Raw genomic sequence first — 21,749 nt, 5'->3', positions numbered from 1 at the left:
GGAGAACCACTGGAGATTGTGGAAAACTTTACGTACCTCGGTAGTTGTATTAGCTCTGACGGAAGTGTGTCTGATGAAGTCAGTGCAAGAATCTCAAAGGCTCGAATCACGTTTGCTAATTTGCGTCACTTGTGGCGTCAAAAAGGCATCTCACTGGATCTTAAGGGTCGTGTGTACCAGGCTACAGTAAGGGCTGTTGTTGTATGGGTGCGAGACATGGACTCTGCCGACAGGTGATGTGAGGCGTCTTCAGGTTTTCGAGCACCGATGCCTCAAGCGTGGCTGGTGGTGGACGGCGTCAGCGTGTTAGTAAAGAGGTGATTAGAAAACGGATTTTGTTGGAGTTGTACGCCTACAAGGATGGGCTCCCCGTGACCCTGCCTGTGTTTGGCTGGAGACATTGCAAGAAGTGGCGGCTAGTCGATGTCAGTGGCATTCGTGCTTTTTCCATTCTTTTCACTCTAGGGCTTTTAATATGATTATATATTTGTATACGGTTGTACAGCAGTGAAGCATGAGTGTCAACGCTGATGTTGCTGTCCTTGATAATAATAATAATAATAATTCCAATCATGCAAGGAACTGAAAGCATCAATCGTAATATCCTAATTAGGTCAAATCTAGGAGCAATCGAATGCGGCACGCTCAGCAGTACCACAAGGCGTGATGACGTGGAAATTGGGCGAATTAATGGATTAATCAATACCCCAAGCCAATATCCTATTCATTATTTCCTCGTGTTGGAAAAAAGTAGAAGACCAATGTAAGTATCCACTGTGAGAATGTCCAAAAACACCAATGAGATATTTTCGAAACAACCGGCTTCCGGTAGTGCTGGGAGACTGTGGTTTGAGTCCTTCGGGAACAGATGCAATAGACTTTTAAAGAACTTCGAATGTGACAGGCAAGTAAACAGGCATTAATCACAAGAATGTTCTCAACTGCTTAGCGAGCGACAGATCCACTGAACGTTTCGGTGGACGCCTACAACCAATTCACACACAGAACGAGGGCTGGGATCTTACCAGGTTGCTCAACTCTAAGACAGCAGCCCCTGATAGCTGATTTCCATCCCAAACAGAAGCTGAGTAGCACTCTAGAATACAAAAGTACTCACGAAACTAAGAAAGCCTCGATCTGTGAATCGCAGTAGGTTCGTTCTTCAACAACACAGTCAGCAATAATCTAATGCTGACGAATACGAGGTGATGAGCACATAAGTTAGTGGTTAGACGCAGCAAAAAAACAAAGAAGACCAGATCAACTGAAACACAAACAGGGCCAAATGAAAACGGAAAATGAGATCCACAACAAAAACATAATCGTACCTGTGAGGACTAAAGACAAAGGAAAATCGAGGGTGGGACGATTGAACATACACGAGGTCAGGGGAGAAACGTATTTCTTCCGAAACGAATTGACGATATAAGGGTTGGTTATAAAAGTTGAGAGAACTAGGTGGTGTTCTCAATAGAAATTTCATCCTCTCAGTGAAGCTAACCTATGCTGAAAAGCTGAGAAGCATTGTATAGCTGCTGCAACCTTACTGGGGATCGTCAGCAGTGCGCAGCTCCCAAAAACCCGGGGGTTTCAAGCCCACGGGCTTTGAGCCAGTGGCTGAACACTTAACCGTTGGCCACGAGCATGTGGTCAGCAGTGTGATTAGCTCCCACACAGACGGGACATAGCGCCACTCATGCTTCGATCACATAGACCACATCACATGGTCGTGTATTGACTGGCTCCTCAAGTAAGGACTTCTCAAATGGAAGTGTCAGATTATTCTTCCTCTGAGCTAATTGAAAATCACCAAATCTCCTCAGACCACATCCATGATGGAAATGCACTACATGAAAAAAAAACACTGTTACACTAATGCCTTCCTGCATACAACCAGCACCATCACCGATCACACCACATGATGAGCTACAACGTGACTATAGCATGCGGCTGGCATACAGCACAAGTTTCTATCCAAGGAACACTGGTGCGAAAATAGCTGGCTGCTGGCCCGTAAAAGACACTGACCGCAACAAACGGTGGAACAAGATGGATAAATGCTGTCTGCAAAGAATGAAGATAACTCACCTCAAAATTAGTCTCACAATCTGTGGTCTGTATCCCAATGTATTCGAGAGTGGAGAATGAGTCTACGTTGCGATTCATTTCGGCTATTCGATGTTGGAGGACGCTGGTCACTAACGATGAAAAGAAAGGGAGACAGGGGACGATGCAGGAAGTTTAGAGTGAAAAAGTTGATGGAACTCATGAGAAAATGATCCTCTTAGGCACTGAGGCGATGAGACATTTCGTCTGATGTCCCAGTGGTCTTCTCCCTTGAACAGACATGTGATCGGACATTCGCATCCGTGTTTTAACACAGCAGCACAAGTGACCTCTATTTGTCAGCTGTGGCGAATTCCCACAAAAGCAGTTTTATCCAAGCTAAACCTATACACACGCGTCTACGTGAAAACCGAAAAGACAAAAACAAACAGTATAGTATTACAACTAGAGAAATCAAATAATTATTAAGTCAACACATCGACTGGAAGTTCTTTCTCGGTAGTATAGGAACCCAATAATAGACTATTGACGAGGCAAAAACCCATTTTCACTTTCCTTAGATGACCATTTATAAGTAGTCAGTATTGCAGTCATGATTGGTGGTAAATGCTTCCCCGATCTTCTCAAGTAAGGCCGAATGTCAAATCTCAAGAACCGATAACCATTTCCATAGTTTAACCCGCTTTCTCATTCCGTTGTGCTCCACACCATATGTATCTCGAAAGTTGTACTAGTTCCGACAGTAGTGCGAAGTGAACGCACGAATCTCGAAGGTTAGGAGTGCGTTAGCAAATTTGTGCCATTTGTGGTGTCAAAGGACGCCTGTATCAGACTAAAGTATGGACTGTATTGCTGTAAGGCTGCGAGACTTGATCACTTCGAGTAGAAGATCTGAGATATCTCCAGATCTTTGACTACATACTGTTCAAGAACTAAACCTGGAATCGGGAGGGACCAGCGAATTCGCAGTGAGATGATCAGGTGGATTTTTTGTGAAACAGAGAATCTTCCCTTCAAAGAATGCATCCACCACTGCAGACTAAGGTGGCTGTGACATGCGTTACGTATGCCGAGTTACCCCCAGCAGAAACTAGTGCTTTTTCCACGCCTAATTTGGACTGGCAAAAACTCAGGGGTGGTGGGAAGTTGACACGGTAGAAGGGAATGAAGGATGTTGCGAAATGTTCGAGTGACGTTACTGCTGTTCACCTTCGAAGATGCGGTCCATGTGACCCTCCTAGTGTTTGACTGAAGAGAATGAACGATATGGAGTCTGACCGATGTAATTGGTGCTTTGTTGATATTTCCTACCCGGATTGTCTGAGTGTTGAAGATGTAGGCATCTCGAATTTTTGTAATAGGTTATCCCTAGGTCCACTTCCCTCTCCCATTTCTTAATCCTTTTCCAGACTGCATTCAAACAAACTGGCGTGGCTATACGGCAGTGAAGCACCGGTGCTCCAATCTAATGTTGCTGCCATCGATGATGATAATGGATCAACTTAAGATGCCACGTTACTACCTCACTCCCTACCCCGGAGTCCGGATTCAGTCACAGAGATTTTGAAAACCAACTTCCCTATTTAGACCCGTAATTTGTTTCTGTTTTCCTTAGTCGACTGCTACCGGAGGAGACTTCAGCACTTAAGGGTCGGCGTACAATACTGACCATATTAGTTAGGTAAAGTACATCCCTCTGGGAGAATGACCGTACCTTATCCACGCAGTCGATGAGTTCGGGGGAAGAGACAACAAAAGTTGAATTCATAGGCGATGTACATTTGACTAGCAGAAATGTGTTCATGGTGAATGCAAAGAAGGCCATGAAAATGGAGTCATCCAAAAAACCTCTCGCACAAAGAAATCTGATCACTCTCAAACAAGCTTTCAATACAGTGCTGCATTACAGAATCTGAGCAGACACGAATTCTGTCGCGTCTCTGTAAGATCCGCATTTGTTCACTTCAACAGCAAATGGATAAATTGAACGCATGGAGGCAAAACAAAACAAAGTCACATATGAATATAGCCGAAAGGCCTTCAGCAAACCAAGAGCCATAATTACGTCAATGCATCCTCAGTCATATGACTCAGGCTCTGTACAGCTGATCGTTTCGGCATTTAAATCAGTCATTCACTAGTCAAATTACATCACCAGCGTTGGGCTACTCAACAATGGACAAGAACGATCAGAAGTATCCACTAGAACCGACCAAGCTAGACGAAATGGGTTGACAATCAAGCTGACAGGCGCTTTCACATGTTTAAAATGGAAATTTGTTGCAGTGTGCCTAGTGGGTACTGGCAGAACAGTAATAATTGGCCTGGCACAGCACGGCCGAAGAGTTCCGGTAGGAGAAAGTCTCTAGCAGTTTTTTTTCATTCATTTGCGTGAACTAATCAGTATGAATGAGTAAGGAGAGGAGGAAGAGAACTGTTCAAACGGCGATGTGAATGTAAACACCATGGATTGGGTCTCCGATCCACACAGACGGGTTTAGTGAGTGAGTGGCTAGGAAAGGTGGTTTGATCCGTTCGCCCCAGAAGCACTGTTTCGATCAATTCAGACGCCACCTAAGAAGTCACACTTGAGTCGATTCAAACCCCAACATATACAAATTTGTGAAATTCAGCCACACTCAAGTATGTCGTACGTTCACTGCACACCACTGTTACCTGATAGTTTCCAAATAGCAGCCGATTATCTACGGGCTGGATGTTTATTCATCCGTAATACAACAGTCCATCTTCATTATACACGCACTCATTATAGCATTATTACAAACTTTTGTTGCCTGTGCGTTTCGGCGATCACATTCCCCCCTTTCCGTCATCGATTAGCAAATATACTTCCTTTGATTGTGACAACTTGCGTGTCAAATCGAACAAGTGTTTTCGTTCTATACGGCAGCAGAGGTATTCACCAAAGCTGGACCGGATTTCAGGCCATATGCTGCTCTATACAATCTTGACTGGATTAGATTTCTCCAGCGGACAATGTTGGGTAGAGTTGAGCATGCCACTCAGGAGAAAACCAACACGTAGGCAGATCCCACTTCTGCAGCTAGTATAAGAGTTATGCAGCCACAGTATCGGGTTACTTACATTCTGACCGCTCCAACAAAATCACACGTGGATTCGAAGAACGACGTCTACTGACAATACGAGTTGGGACTCGATACGTTCATAGTAAAACGGAGAGCAGTTAGGTTACAAAACATAACGAAAGTGACAATCACGGAAGTGTCGCTTGATGCGATGTGAAAATACTGACGACTAGAAAGGCGTGGGTGTGAGTATAAATGACGCGAAGTAGTAGCGAAATACACTCATCTGCATACCAGTTCGGTTTTCACGGGAGGCTCAACTGTATCGCTCGTCTATGACACTCGTCTTCAACCGAATGCGCTGCATCAGGTCGACTCATGTTTCAATGGGTACGATATTCCAGTATTGAAATACGTTGTATAAACGTAAAAAATACTCATACGGTTGTCGATCAACATAATAAACGAGAGATTCGGTTGGGCCCCCAGTGAAAACCAAACTGGTAGGTAAATGAATGTACTTTGCTAGCTTCGTGTAATTTGGGTTGTCGAGGAGTTCTCAGCAACCTTGTGAGTAGTGTTTCACGCCTAGAAAACGTGAAATATTATTGTTCAAGGAAAAATGCTTGAAGAGAGTGAACTCCATTTTGCAAAAGCACGGAAAAAAGTCACCGACGGATCATCGCAAAACGATCTTGCTTAAACTACTCATCCATTCTTTCAATAAGATAATCGAACAGTTGGTTCGGTAAGAAGTCTCAAGGCTTGGACTCGGTATGACACGACAACAAGATGAACTACTCAGTATCCAAATGGATCGCTTACGTGCCGTAACGGCGTATGATTACTTTATTGTCTGGGATGCTACATAGATCACATGACAAGTGACTATCACGGCCAATTTAAATATCAAAAGCCTATTGTGATACGTAGCGCAATCTCGATATAAAAAACTTGTCAGAGCTGATTTTTGCTGAAGGAACACTGCTCATAAGATTGCCGAAAACTCTTCGACACAACTCTTTCACGACCTGTTGCACACTTTTTAAGGCCCATGCTTCAACAAACTATACCGTAGTATCCTGAATATCTTACCAAATGGAACGTGAGACAGCATTTGCGCAGAATACTGAGCTGAGGGACAGCATAAACGAGAGATTCAGTTGAGCCTCTCATTACAATCAAATTGCTATACAAGTAGGTGCATTTCGCGAATTGTTACAGCTTCCCTTCAACAGGCATCCCCATTTCGGTTCAGCCAGAGAATTCTCGTCCCCATGAAAGGTGTTGTCCTTCGAGTGTTGAACTATGATGATTCCACAGCAGGAAGACAATATACACTCCTCCTAAACAACCATACTAACTATTAGATAGGCAGCTGCTTGGCCACATAACTGTGTCCGGAGATAAGTTTGTGGATGATTCACGTTAGGTTGCTGTGACAATGCGAGATGCGATGGAAAAGACAATGGTATCGAATGAAAACCTACCAGGATTGTTTTCATCACTGTCCTTTAGTGGGTTGCTACCTTCATTCCGATGATATGGTGTGGGCTTGCCATCGACCTTCGGGCCATCGAGAGGATCTGTGTGCCGCGTCTCTTGGAACACAATGACTGCTGGGCCTAGTTGCCCATGGGACCAAGGTAAACGATTCTGTTTGGCCAGGGTCTCGAGCTCGGGACGGAAGTGCTGAGCGAACGAATCACTAGCATCGGCAAGGAAAGTGAACATGTCCGCATGTAAACGTGGCGCCTTGGTCAGATAGATGACAATATCAGCCACGGCGAACACTTTGAGCAGTAGACGACGATGTTGATTCTGATTAAGTGTGGTACCCAGAAGACCTGCAAAAAGTGGAATGACGCGTGGCCGGTATATAAGATGTTATGAAACATCTAATTCCTAAGAGAGAGGGGGTCGAGTACGGGTAATTTCAACACCCAACTAAAAGCCAAAGACCTTTGAGCATAATAGTTGTTTGCCACAGTCAGCCACAGTTCATGTGTTGGGGTATGGCCTTTTAATTAAAATTTACCCCTGATTTTTCCAGTTTCCGCAGTATCTTAGCATTTACGTTCCCTGTGTTTTATGGCAGCTACACATCAGGATACTGCAATTAAATGACCCGATTGCACTTTCTTTCATAAGCGTATCAACCAGTTAATTGTCCTTGAGTTTCCGAAGAACAATAGAGTCCCACCGTCTGTCCTGTGGTAATCCCGCGTTTCTCTAAGTATTCGCAGCGTGTGTATAGGGGTTAAGGAGCAAAATGTATGTGAAACTATACAGTGAAATTGGTAAAAACAAAACTACACGTTCACCGAATTGATGCTCGTATTCATTTGGTATTCACAGAAAAAGTCGTCTAAAGTCACTACGATGTGGTCTCATCATTACGTGCCAGTCGAACTTAAACAACTGTTTTACTGAGCTAGCTCAAACCGGTATTGATAAACTAGTCTTGCATTGCAAGGCACACAAACACAAGAGACGGTTTGCTTCACTTATCACACTTATTGCTAGCAGCTCGAGAATCACGGCTGCAGATGCCAATTTATGAGCTAATTCTTCTCACCACAGTGTTTCGACTCAACTTTATACTGGAGAACGCGGAACACAGTGGATGTACGAACAGCCCCGTCTACTCAGACAACATACGGTCTACTTAATTTTGTTTTCCAATATCCGTAATGATAATGAAAAACTCCCCCCGAGTTCATTGTTTCCGTCATCGGTGTGGACTTGCAAAAATAATTGCGCCAGGACAGGAGGAGGACTGCTCGAACGAGTGATGGGGATGTGAACTCTATAATTTCCGAAGCGACTTACAACGAATCAAAAGTTATGCAGTGGGTTTCAAACGTCCGTGGCACTACCTGACTGGGGATATCCGACAGGCAGGTCAATCGATCGACCCAACCAGAACAGTTACTGGGTTATTGTTCGAGGCGTCACGTAAACCAAGCGTGAACAGACGTTCAGACACTATAATTCAGGTGCGTCTACTTTGTTCTGGTAGGAGTGGAAACACGCTCGCCTCACACGTCAGATCTCCGGAGCTCGAAACTCCGCACGGACACAGGTTGGTGACCTCTATAAAGAGTGTAAATCGAGTCTGGTAATTTCCCCCTTTGGTGTGGACTCATGCCAATAATTGTGCCAGGATGAGGTAACTCCATACATCTAAGATGAGTTGAGTCCAAGATGACTACGTTCAAGCAATCTTCATTTCATCTGGTACTGCTCCTCATAAATTAATTCACTCCATCACTATAAATGGGTCGAAGTGACATTTCCGCATCAATCTGTTACTACCGAACGAAATATCTCGCACAGCATCCCACTGACAGTAAACATGTACTCCCCAATACGAGCTACCCCAGATGTGGAAGTCAGTCAGTCACCTATTCAGTTGCAAGTCGGATACCAAGACACAGTGGTTCCGGTTGTTACACTTTCGTCAACAAAGAATAAGAAGAGCATGGGGATGACAGTAACTCATTGGAGATGATCCAGTAAGTAGATTGAATTTGAATCATTTTGCTTGTATGACAAAGAAAGAAAGGGAGAGTGGCAGGTTGAAGGGTCGTGATTGGCTGCGCGACACACCCATTTCTGTCAGTATCACAGGCAACTAGTTCGTCTTGCTCCGGGGTCCCAATCCGAGCAGATAGTGACAGACTAAATTAATCAATAAGGACTTTCATGTTTCATTGCCAGGCCATAAACCGCAGCGGCGTAATCCCTGCCCTTGACCGATGAGCTTATGGGATAAGTTTATCCTTCACCTGAACCTGAAACGTTCACATGTAAAAGGCCTTCCAAAAGCTGAGGAAATCCCTTTCTTCTCTGAGAAATTGCTTCAGTTTAGTTGTCATCGTAATTTCATAGGAAAACTCGTGTATTCGTGCATGTTCCCCGTTATTCTGTCATATTGCCTTGTCTGTTTACGAATTTCCAAACCAAATCTGAAACTCACCTCAAAAACAGGTCTCATCTCCACCATCACATACCGTTGTATCGCGCTTTTTAAGTATTTCCTGCACGTTCTGCAGTTCGTCCACATACACTAGTTCACATCATCATGTCCACTCAGATCTCTCAACAAGGCCTAACACCACGCTAGAAATGCTTCAAAACATACAGATACCTACGATTCCCAGTACAAAAAGTCAATTATCCAGCTTTTAGCTCCATAGTTCACTCATCGGAAGGTTGTTTACACTCAAATTCGGATGGCTTTATCCACTTTACCAGCACTGACAGTTGGTGTTGTGAGAATAAGACCATACATGATCAAAGAGATCACAATAGAAAACAAAGCAGTATTGCTGGTGGGCAACGGCGAGATAGATGTGGCTGGGGTTAGTCAGTTATCAGAGACACCTCATGACGATGTGGAAGGAATTTGTTGACTACCAAAGGGTCCAAGAACACAGTATGGCTGAAAAAACCTGACACTTGCCTTCTGTATCCAACACAAGGCAGTTTTGTGACGGAGCGCAGGCAGCCCAAACCCCGGTAGTACAAGTACATTGTGAGGATGAAGTGAGGAAAACCTCAGCACGATCGAAGAAGGTATGGTTCATAGTGTATGACTTCCCATCGCCAGTGTTCCCCACGATGGCCACGACTTTGAGTAGCTGATCCATTGGACAGCCCAATTCGGCGGCGAAACTCTCACAATCATCAAACTGTGGGAAACATGAGAAAAGCGAGAAGACGTGAGTTTTGAGCGCTATACCCACTTATCCTGAACAGATACGCGCACACACAATCCTCTCACAGCGATTTTCTGAAAATAAAGGATGGTCAACTGATGCACCACCAGAACAATTAGATACGGGTCACAAATGACCCAACACTGCTAATTTGATGTCAACCGAAAGAACATGCATTAAAAACTACGAAAGGACCCGCATTTATCACCGAAACAACGGTATTTTCGTTGACATACTCCAGACAACAAAGGTTCTAAATATTTTAAAGGTGTTCGTGCGATTTCGACAAGCACAATGCTGTCCTCCGAAGAAAAGATGCATCCGAAAAGGAACAGCAATTTTACGAGCCGGACCGACACCGATTGCAGCTGTATACGACTATTTCTGTTATATATGATACAAGACACTGTGTTATTTAGGTCAAACCCAGCGAAAACGCGCCCATATCTAACCATTTAGCACCAACTACTTGTTATGCTGTCGGCAATTATGGAGACCTACCTGTTCGCGTTTAATGAAATTCCTGAAGATATGGCACCTGTATGTGGCCAAAAATGAGCTCAAACACAGAACCCTATAAAAATCGTCCGAAAAGTTACATCTGAATTAGTCTATATCTGTTGGTGTCAGCGAATCCATCGCCAGTAAAGTTCATCAAAAGTCTATCACTGATGGCAGCCGAGGTCTGCAGATGCAACCTGTAGGGCAGATGCGTTGGATCATAGCCCGGCAAGCGTTTGACTCACACATCAGATTCCCGGAGATTAACCCTCAGTCACAGGCGAGGAAGTTTACCACAAATAAGAGAATTTCAGGTCCAGTGCGCACACAATCTGCCGTGGATTAATCAGACAACTATCTTCGAAACAAGCGTTAAAACACTGGGTGTACAAAAACTCCACAACTATCAGTGAACGGAAGTCCAAAACGGTTGCATACACGATACACGGTGTTGGTACTTAAAAGGATGATTTGAACTCAACTCCAAGTTCAACAGCGCGCTGTCTTCCCTGGAAGACATTGACTATTTATGAAATAGCAGCATGGGGATAATTAGCAGCTGATCGACATGCAACCATCTAAACATTCGGATGGAAGGCGATTGACAAGGGAAAAACTGTGAGAGCAAACACTACGTCCCAGTTACCCAGGTCGAGTAAAGAAGGTCAGCTGAGTTACTTCATCTTGAGCCACTAACTCAAGGGTCTAGCTCCTATGGTGGAGGATAGTATGACTCTTCTAGATCACCTCTTAATAAGATTACTCGTAAAACGGGGGGTCACCGCACTTTGCCTAACTGCTTTCATTTAGCCTTTGTAGCGCGACCAAGTTTTGCGAAACAAAGGTCCCGACCGTCACATCAGCACGACTGCTTTCAGATGTATAAAAGGTGCAGGTAACAGATAGACTAGTGAAGGGCACGACGAAAATCAACAAGGATAAAGGCTAACTGATTCAGACATCGGATGAGTCAGGCCAATAGTAATTTGTCCATCACATAGTGCATTCAAAAGTGCGGATCGTAATTCTTCTGAATCACTGAAATCAATCAAATAGAGAAAGAATTTGGACACTTAGTCAGGGAGAAAAAGCCCAGCTCAATATTATGCCATGTCTTATAAAGATCATTTTCAGAATTTGTCTGAGTACCTCCGAAGAACCAAAAGTCTCGTGCGGTGGGAGTTCACTGCAGGGACCCACGTATGCCTGTTCGACAAAAGCTTCCATAACCAAGAAATTTCATCATTTTCATTTGCCGGTAGCCTTACGTACAATGATCCATTAGGCTAACAGGTCCCCGTAGTACGATTACGAAGATCCATCTTCGGAAGATTCATCTTCTCTGAAATACGATCAGCTCTGTAATAAGGTACCACTTAGTTTCTATTCGTAATACAGACAGAACTCTATCACAACCTTTCGCCATCATCCATTTGGGCACAGCCACTGCAAGGGTGTTCGACCTGCGCCCAATTCATGCCATCATCACGAATGACGGCACTGGTCGATAGCGAAAATATAGACAGCTGACAGCGTCCGGTAAGGTTAGAACACATCATGCGCACAGCCACTGCAAGGGTGTTCGACCTGCGCTCAATTCATGCCATCATCACGAATGACGGCACTGGTCGATAGGCGAAAATATGACAGCTGACAGCGTCCGGTAAGGTTAGAACACATCGCGCCACGTCCTCCATTAGGTATCTTAAAGTGTGTTAACAATGACAGTCAATAATTGTTGCGCAGTGATCATGTTCAGCACCCGTATACAGAAACAAAAGTCCTAGTAAGGTCAGAGTCATATGACCTACATTCCGCCCAGTGAGAAAACATTGTTCTACATGACTCGGATGAAGTCAGTCCCACATAAGTACAGACACCTGTCAGGCGATGAGAACTTGTGCATTGTTGCGAAAATCAACCTCACAGATATGAAGGTAAGAAATAGGATTTATGGAATTCTGAAGACTGGGTCTAAATGACGGGACCCAAAAGAAATAAAAGCAGTGGTGGGTCGTTGCAATTCATCTTGCGATATGAAAGCAATTTGCTCGTTTTGAATAAGATGGAAGGCGATGAAACGGTAAGTGTTGCAAGCAATTATCGGCAGGATAAGGAATTCCGTTTAGCAGTCTTATTGGGAACAATCGACGATCAAATCAAACTTGAAAGATGTCACGTGACCAAGGCTGTGCTTCAGTTGTGTGACTGTCCTAGGTAATCTCACATGACATTCGCACATCTTATGGGTCTGGATTCTATAGATGAATCCAAAAAACGATGTTAGACTGGAGTTACGTTTTTCAAAATTCCAGTCAATCATAACTGAATTCGAAAGAGAACAAAGGCCACAATATACTAGGATTCGCCACGCGTCTCGTATGGCTGATCGGATGCTTCCCGCGACTTCGTCATTTCATGACGAATTCGTTCATACCATCCAACGTCTGAAACGATTCCGACAGACTGACAGCTCAAAACCTGAACACTCCTCAAATCATCCGCCCGCATAAATCAAATCTCGAAAGCAAACGAAAACACAGCCTGCATGCGACCCATCAGGTTGTCATCTGTCTTGTAAAACTACAAGTGAACCAAATTGAAGAACATGATTCGGGCCTTTGAGATTCGTGCACTGACTTCATCACAGTTAATCAGACAATTGGAGTATGAGAAACTCGAGGTGGCTCAGTGGCTAGGGCACGCAATTGCCAGCCTCATAATCTTGACTTCCTGTATCTAGACTTGGGCAACCTGGCAGTATCTCAGCCCTTGAGCTACCTTTGGATGGCAGGGCAGCTGGGCAACGGAAGGCTGTTACAGCCGAACGAAATTGCGTGTCTAAAAATTCGCAGCGCTTTCTGGTTGTTCCAGAAGTACTGCTTGGTTGGGGATGATCCACACCGATTTAATGCGACCAAACTACACTGCACAGTAAAACAACCCACCGCACGTTTGAAGCGCTATTACAGAGCGCCACTGCCGGTTGTTCTGAGCAGGCTGTGGTTGGCTGAAACCAAGTATTTGTGTCTGAAAGCCCCAACAACACCACAAAGATAAAGCAGCCGGAGGTTGTCATCGACTCAGATGGAGTGGTTTTGCAACAGAGAAGGGTGGGTGAGATCAGTGAGCAGGTGGATGGTTAAGAACTACCAACGTCAATCGCGCGAACGACAGACGATGTAATTTGTCCGATTTGTTACGCAGTATTCAATTGTGTGTAGCTGGTTCATCTATTGCATACAATTCCACAATATCAGAATCGCACGTCAAGTAATCGACCTCTTCTAGAGAAATTCAAATAACTCATAGAGGCTGTTTCAGAAAACGTGAACCGATGGAATGTGAGGGCTAAACTTACGTTGCGCTAAGTCGAAGAAAGTCGATTGTCTCACCATATCGTTGTGTTCTTGCGCAATAGCTTGAAGAAGGCTGAGAAAAATATCGATCAGTGACCGGACGTCATCTGTTGAATTGTTTGGGCGAGTGATCAGGTCCGGGTGCCTGGGTGAATTATTGATTTGCACTCACCATCGATGTAGGTGTGCATCAAGCTATTCTTATACTGTAATTCAGTCTAATAACAGGTGAGATAGGTTCCCGTGCAGTAGACGAGCAGAAAGTGGTGCGTGCGTATACCATCAAACGGGAACAACGCCAACTGTCTATTTTTCACAGAGCATCATAGCCGCCAACTACAAACCCCAGGTAGAACGGAAATTTCACTTTTTGCTCCCTGTTTTATTCATAGCCAGTTCTGCAACAGAATTCAAACCACAGATGAGCCCAAAAATCAGATTCTAGCCAAGTTGCCGTTTAATTTTTGGATAGGTTGCCGCACATCACGAGGAACTACGTACAAATAGTGAGCCGCAAATAAAGTGAAGCCTGTAGTGAGTTACATGTGGATTACTGCAATCTTGGGTATTGATTCTACCCTTGATTATTGCAAAACAATGCGGAAAACTACGCGCATTGTCCTATTTTTGGCTGGTGTGCCGCAAAATAATGTCATCATTTTTAGAGTTTAGCCTGTCGACTCATCACCTGTCGACATCACCATAACCCTATCACGGGTTCCTGACAAAACACGTTAACGAATTTGATCGCGCTAGCCGCAGCAGGATCGATCTGTTTTTTTATCATTCCAGCCCTAACAAAGCAGTCGATTGGTTATTTTGGCTTGATTGCCGGTCCGCAAGGAGAGGCCATCAGAATATTAGGTTAAATCCCTTGGCAACGGTCACACATCAAATCGATGCAAGATTGACCTCAAAACTAGCTGTTATGCCATTTTTCCTTTCTGAAGTGGAAAAGACAAGGAATCAGAATTAATTTATGGGCCAGTGTAAAACCCAGGCTTGATCGTCGTAATGGGACAGTGGTGGAGCTAATCGACAGCAGAATGTAGCAGAATGGTAGAAAAGGGAGGCAAAATGCAATCCAGCTTTACTCATGCATACATTACTGCACGAACTACAATGCAATTAAACTAAGCCAGTCAGCAGCCAAACCTGAACTCGGTGTGAGCCTTCGCGAGCTGCCCATTCCCGGTGGAGAAAGGCGCTTGCTCCTGAGAGGTTATGATAGCAACAATGGAGCGTTGGTAGCAAAAATCGTCGGCACGCATGCCCCCAAGAGACAAAACTTTTAAGAAAAGAAAGTAAACAGTAATTTCACCTAATTTCCGTAGGTCAAACAAAAAGATCACGGAGTTCCGAAGAAATAAAACCTACGTTTAATTTTTCTTCTTCATTCACCAGCTGAACGGAACGAGGACCATTCATCCCATCTACTAGGTTATGGTAAGCAACTCGAGAATCTGTGGATACTGGAAGGCCGGGGGGATCGTTTACGTCACCTGAAATGCAAAAAAACGACAGAAGAGATAAAACCTTTACCAGACAACACAAAATGAAGTGTTCGCCGGATGGTCGACATCAGCAATGCTAAAAAACTTGTGGTAAGACTATGATCGTTGCCCCCACCACTGATTAAAACACCAGCGTTAACAACAGACACTTTTTTACTTTCCGTCAGGTTAGCCAAATAAAGGTCAGTGGCTAGAACGTGGACTTCAGAGGCACTTTTAAGGTCAAGTCAAGATACATTGGAGTGGAAAGTTAATGAAGGTGGTCGTGTGATGGCACAAAAGAACTGAGGACACGCGAAATATGATTTAAAAACATGGAGAAATCAATTGTACATCAGGGTCACGGACGGCTGGAGAAAAAGTGGGTTCGGAGAAAAAACAATTGACAAAAAGGAAAACGAAATAGCCAAGGCTGAGATAAACAATACAAATTTAAATTAACTAGAAACATTTACAAAAACTTCCTCTGTCTACATGTCTACTTTATCATATTACATTCTTATTCAACCGAATTCAAAGTCATCTGTACCACATTTTACCAAACGGCTGCGAGTCAAAATTTTCCGGCAGGCGTTCGTGAATAAACGAAGATTTGATTCAGGTGGAGTGCCGAACTTCGAAACCTCTTTAACGTCCAATTTTGGCCCATGGCTGTCAATTCTCGATAATAAACTACTGTCGTGCTTCTTGGCATTGGTCCATGATGCGACTAAAGGACTACCTGTCGCAGTGGGCCTCGATTCTTTATTATAGATTGTGATCCAGTAGAACACAATCCTAGTCAGCCGCGTACCAGACAGACTGTCTGGTTTGGGTATGACAACACACAGGACGGCGGTCAGAGAGGCTATAGCGAATGTGTCTTGGGTCCACTAGAATGCACAAAACATTCGTTGCCCCTGTACACTGATCTCACCTTGGTTTGGAGGGAGAGAACAACCGCCAGTTGTCAGTAGTTCTTACTGAGAATCCTTGGGGAAAAATGAGCAGAACCAAAAGTCCAGGGGACGCGCGACCAAAAGGAACACAAAGCATGGCATGCTGAATGTAAAGTTCGACTATACGGCTTAGTGCAAGTTTTGAAACAGTCAGCTGTCACCAAGACAGTCAATACTAATCGACTGACCAACCATTTACAGATTAAGTAGAAATCTATTTGGATGGCTGGCAGGTAGGCAGGTGTCAAGTGGCCTAAACAATGAATGAGCAATCAACAAGAGTCAAGGACACTGAAATGGTGTTAGCATTGTAGGTGACATATCAAGGCGCTCAAAAAAAGCCATAATCCATAGCATAAAGAACATAAGCAACGAGCGCAAATGAACACTGTCATTGGTAGTCAGTATGTTGCATCAAACAGGTGTTACTGTCTGTTGTCCATAAATGAAAAATGTAAAAGTACAGCTAATCCACAGCTAATCGCACCCTCCTCCTATTCATCAGGTCAGGCGATTATTCAGCCACCACCAGGGATTCATTCTATTCGGATGCAACTGATCATCTAGACGAGGCTGTTTTGAGAAGGCAACGGTAAATCAAAATCTCCTGGTTTATTGGTAAAGAAAACACAAGGAGGGACAAGCATAAGCTATCAATTAGGACACCATGTGTTGTATTGACCAAAAGTATTGTGATATATGACACACAGCAGGACTCTCAAGAGCAGGCGTTTCCTAAGGACTCAGAAACATTCCAAGTCCCGGAATGCTAACAACAGAGAACTCACGCCCTTCTCTACGAGAAAATCTTAAATACGTAGCTGCCAAGGCAAATAAGATAATAATAATAATCGTTCAGCTGTAGCACCCCTTAGGTACTGTGTTGTATTGACCAAAAGTATTGTGATATATGACACACAGCAGGACTCTCAAGAGCAGGCGTTTCCTAAGGACTCAGAAACATTCCAAGTCCCGGAATGCTAACAACAGAGAACTCACGCCCTTCTCTACGAGAAAATCTTAAATACGTATCTGCCAAGGCAAATAAGATAATAATAATCGTTCAGCTGTAGCACCCCTTAGGTACATAACTTCCATGAACGATGGCTGAGATAATGCCAGGTTGACCAGACCTAGACAGGGAAGGTCGAGATGTAGAAGTCGGGTTCGAACCATGGACCTTCCGGTGAATAAATCACGCCCTAAACAATGAGCCATCTCGTTATCTGCCAAGGCAACACTATCGTCCGATTATGACGATATGCCATATCGCTGGTGAGGGCTCCGTTACACGAGTGGTACAACAGGAAACTACGTGACATCATGACAAACCGTTCATCCAGGTGTTATCGACATACAGTGATCTCCAGCTTAAAATGAACAACTGTACCGTGGTTCCGCCTCGGAAAGACTGCACTTAATCGTGGTGCGACGGACTGTGCAATTCGGAAAGCCATTATTCTGCACGGTCTCCAACCACAGTCTCTTCTGACAGGCTGAGCAACGGATAATGGACTGACACAGATCCTAACCGTTCAGGATGGGGTCACAATAAGTATGGCCATTTGTTTCATGGAATTTGTGCTACTCAAATAAGTTTATGCGAACTACCGCAGCCACACGGCCACACTCTTGAGCCTGGATGAAACTGAGAGCCGCAAACACCCCTTTACCCAGGCCTGGGCGTCCTAGAATTATCCCGAACCACATGAACTGCACAATTACAGATAACCTCAAGACACATAGACAGGCACGTGAGGCCATCAGCCAGCTTGTCTGAATTGCTGCGTATGTATGTATGTATGTATGTATGCTGCGTGGTAAAGAAAAACGGCCTACTGCTGACGCCTCACCAGTTCTATTACATACTCACTCTATTTCCCCTCATTAACCAAATGTCGGCAGAAAACACGTTGACCTATTGTTGAGGACCAAATGTTCCGTCCATAATGCATTTGCGTTCACCTCAATATCCACGGTCATCATCATAACCACTGAGGGGAACACCGGATGAGAACACAGTTGCATCAATGCATGAATATATCCACCAGCGCAATAAAACCATAAGAAAACAGCACGAGCAAGGGGGACCATGGAGAAAGCTAGACGAACAACCCAAGTTGCTACATCTTCCGAACTCCATGGAGAAACCTACATAGAAACTGAGAGCGGCAACATTATCAGCTATATGAACCGCGTACGTTTCCTACAGTGGTTCTATCTGCCACAGCTTCGTTCACCGATGATTTAGACAGGTGAAGTGGACAGCTACCCTTTGGAGGCGATAGCTGATATAATTCGTGCGTAAATACAGAAATGTCAGCGGAATTTTCATTCGGGAAATCAGAAGGGCAGCAATCCATTGAAGACAATAGGTTGGAGGTATGAGCGCCATTGAGGGTGTGACTGGGCCATGTCTGACACCATCGCTGACCATCGATATGTCCCTTATCGGAGTCCCCATCCAGGGAGATGGCAATGACCAGTGCAGCTGAGTTTATTGGTAATGGCTTTTATACTTCGCTGCCAAATCATCGTTTGAACTCTCCTGGCTCGTTTCAACCCTTCATGTGGTTTATCGAAAATGTATCTTCGAGGAGGTTGGTCGACTGGCAAAATGAACATATTACCAAATCAACGCAACCCATGGAGTGCGTTTAGTTCATACATCAAGGGCGAATTAGGCCTTATGAAAACCACTCGACTTACTTCACCATTACTGATCCGGTGTTCCCACCAGACTCGTGCATTGCCGCGAAGGCATCGGCGGTCTTTTGACGTCCTCGGCGCGCAGTGGCCAGGTTTCTGGCGCGTATAATAATATGGGGCGCACCGCAACACTGTAAACTCAATCCTTGGCGGATAATCTGGTGTCACGCCAATGCGACAAGTCATACAGGCTCACAAAATCTGCTCTGATCTTCAATTCCAGATGGAAATATCATTCTTGGTGACACCAACTGGACTGAAACAGCCGCCAAGAGAGACGTTATATCTGACTGCTGTCCCCACTCGTGCCTAGCGCCAGAAAAAAGACTCGCCGACAAGGAACACAACAGCTTTATTGCGAACAAGCAGGTGAATGCGAAAAATCTAACGGCCTGGAGATATACATTCACGAGTCATCGTCTGACTGGCGTTTAGTGGAGTTTGAGAGTCTTAGTAGGTTTCGGGTACTATGGGATAGTCTTCAGGAATCTGAACTTCCTGAAAAGATAAATATGTCTGCTACCTCAATCGGCTCATTTGCAAGCATGGAGTTAGGAGTAGAGCCCATCCAGTCTAGAAGCAGTACTTTACACTTGCACATGCCAAACGTGAGGCAGAATTATTTACATTATTTGACGTCGTAAGGATAACGATGACGTCAGATCCAAGATCTATGTCACCTGCCTACTCGAAATTTGTGAACGAAGGCCCAGGGAGCACTTCGATCGCACAGATATTAGAAGCTGAGAGTGAGTGTTCCATTATCATATCACTGGCGCAGTTGAGAAGGGAAGGCGAAAGAGGACAGCTTTGCCTGACATCACTTGACGTGGTGGGCTCAGGAGCGGGCTTTCCGTAGATCTTCACACATCCGCGGAATTTGGTGTACAACGCCCTAAAAAGGGTCAAGAGTCTACCAGAGAAACCTGGGCTCCGATAAGCACTGCCATATTGCTTGAGTTCAGAGACAAAGGCGGCTTTCAAGTCAAAAGGGACAGTCATTGTTGGTTTCTGGGAGCACTCTCGTTAGTCCAGAATCTGTTGGAATGAAAGTCGTTCGGCTGTCTATCTGTCATGCCATCCGAAGGAAGCACGAGAGGTGGGATATTGCCAGGTTGCACAAGCCTAGACAGAAGTCGAGACGCAAAGGTCAGGTTTGAACCGCAGACCTTCCGATCAGAAAATTTGCACTCTAAGCACTGGGTCATCTCGCCGTTGTAGGGCGGAAATGTGATCAGTGCATCCTCTTGCAGGACGGAAATCACCTTGCCTCTCACGGATCTGTCTCTCCTTGTGTCCAGTCTACCTCAGAAGGATAAGACCAGAGAGCGTCACAGCTACCAGGCTGATGACGCGGTTGTCTTCACAAGCGCCCGCGTATCCATCTTGAATAGAGGAATAAATGTCGATGTGGCCCAATCTGCAGGCATGTGTTCAATTCAAATCACATCAATTAATTTGTCGGATGAGTCACCAGGGATTCTCAGCCTTCTTGAACAGGGCTGGATACAGACCATCTGGTTCTGGTGGCCGCTCACGTTTCAGTAGGGGGCGAGATGGTCGAAGTGGTTAGAGCGCGGATTACTAACCTGAAGGTCCGCGGTTCGAATCCGACCTCCGCCACTCGACTTCCCCTGTCTAGGCTTGGGCAACCTGGCAGTATCTATTTCCTGTACCAACTGACGATTGAGGTTAACATTCCGTTCACCCGTATGCACCGTTTTCAGAGGCAGTGTTGCAGGAAGCCAGCTAAACTGTTCTTCAAAGTGCTCGGACTACACTTCCAGTCGGCATCTTTCCGAGCGAATTATTGAGCCGCCTCTTTCATTCATCGTTTCACCGAGCGTTGCTCTCCTAGAGCCAGTCAATCGATTCAGTTGATATAGAGCACAGCTGTTTTCGGTAACAAGAGCCTTCTCCATATTCCAAGCTCTCTATGTCTACCAGTGCTCTCGGTCTTTTCTTAGGTTTTTCACTAGTTGCTGTTTGAGGGTTCTTCCTGCAACACCAAGTGAAGGGTTGAAACGAGCCAGGAGAGTTCAAACGATGATTTGGCAGCGAAGTATAAAAGCCATTACCAATAAACTCAGCTGCACTGGTTATTGCCATCTCCCTGGATGGGGACTCCGATAAGGGACATATCAATGGTCAGCGATGGTGTCAGACATGGCCCAGTCACACCCTCAATGGCCCTCATACCTCCAACCTATTGTCTTCAATGGATTGCTGCCCTTCTGATTTCCCGAATGAAAATTCCGCTGACATTTCTGTATTTACGCACGAATTATATCAGCTATCGCCTCCAAAGGGTAGCTGTCCACTTCACCTGTCTAAATCATCGGTGAACGAAGCTGTGGCAGATAGAAACACTGTAGGAAACGTACGCGGTTCATATAGCTGATAATGAGGATGATGCTTGACAAACTTGCGTGCGCCCTCCTGCGTGTTGCCTTTTGGTGTGGTTTACTGTTTACTGTAGTTGGTTTACTGTAGGGAGCTATTGAGCTAGCTCAGATCGATACTTTTGAACTATGATAGTCTTTCGAAGACGGTAGACTAAAATGCTTCTTGCTGACTGACGAGGTAAACGGAATGTCAGGTATGCACGTACCATGGCGTGATCGGAGTCAAGCTGACTCTCCGTTGTCTGTGCGACGAGCACCGACTACGCTGGGGAATAAGTCGACACTACGAAGAGGCACCTTTTTCCATACCAAGAGGCATTGAGCTCTATTGACCTAAATAACGGGACGGACCACAGACGACTGCTCACTGGGATCAGATTCCGGCCAGGTAGGGGTTGCGTTGACCAAATCTTCACACTGCGTCAGGTGCTAGAACAACCCCATACGTATAAGCGACCCACGATTCTAGTATTCCTGGATTTCCG

At 44.9% G+C, this 21,749-nt stretch overlaps 1 protein-coding gene across 1 annotated transcript in view; it reads right to left on the bottom strand.

Moving 5' to 3' along the window:
* T265_13523 (hypothetical protein) overlaps window positions 1-21,749 on the bottom strand; it is a gene marked incomplete at both ends in the record, with an annotated part of 64,064 nt that overhangs the window by 31,419 nt on the left and 10,896 nt on the right. Inside the window, 4 exons of the mRNA XM_009169290.1 lie at window positions 2,089-2,198; window positions 6,605-6,961; window positions 9,577-9,811; window positions 15,076-15,200. Coding sequence (XP_009167554.1) covers window positions 2,089-2,198; window positions 6,605-6,961; window positions 9,577-9,811; window positions 15,076-15,200 — 827 coding nt within the window. The remainder of the gene's footprint in view (window positions 1-2,088; window positions 2,199-6,604; window positions 6,962-9,576; window positions 9,812-15,075; window positions 15,201-21,749) is intronic.

The sequence above is a fragment of the Opisthorchis viverrini genome, assembly GCF_000715545.1.
Source record: "Opisthorchis viverrini unplaced genomic scaffold opera_v5_74, whole genome shotgun sequence".
NCBI lineage: Eukaryota > Metazoa > Platyhelminthes > Trematoda > Opisthorchiida > Opisthorchiidae > Opisthorchis > Opisthorchis viverrini.
Note: the sequence above shows the minus strand (reverse complement) of the source record. Positions and strands in the feature narration are given on the sequence as shown.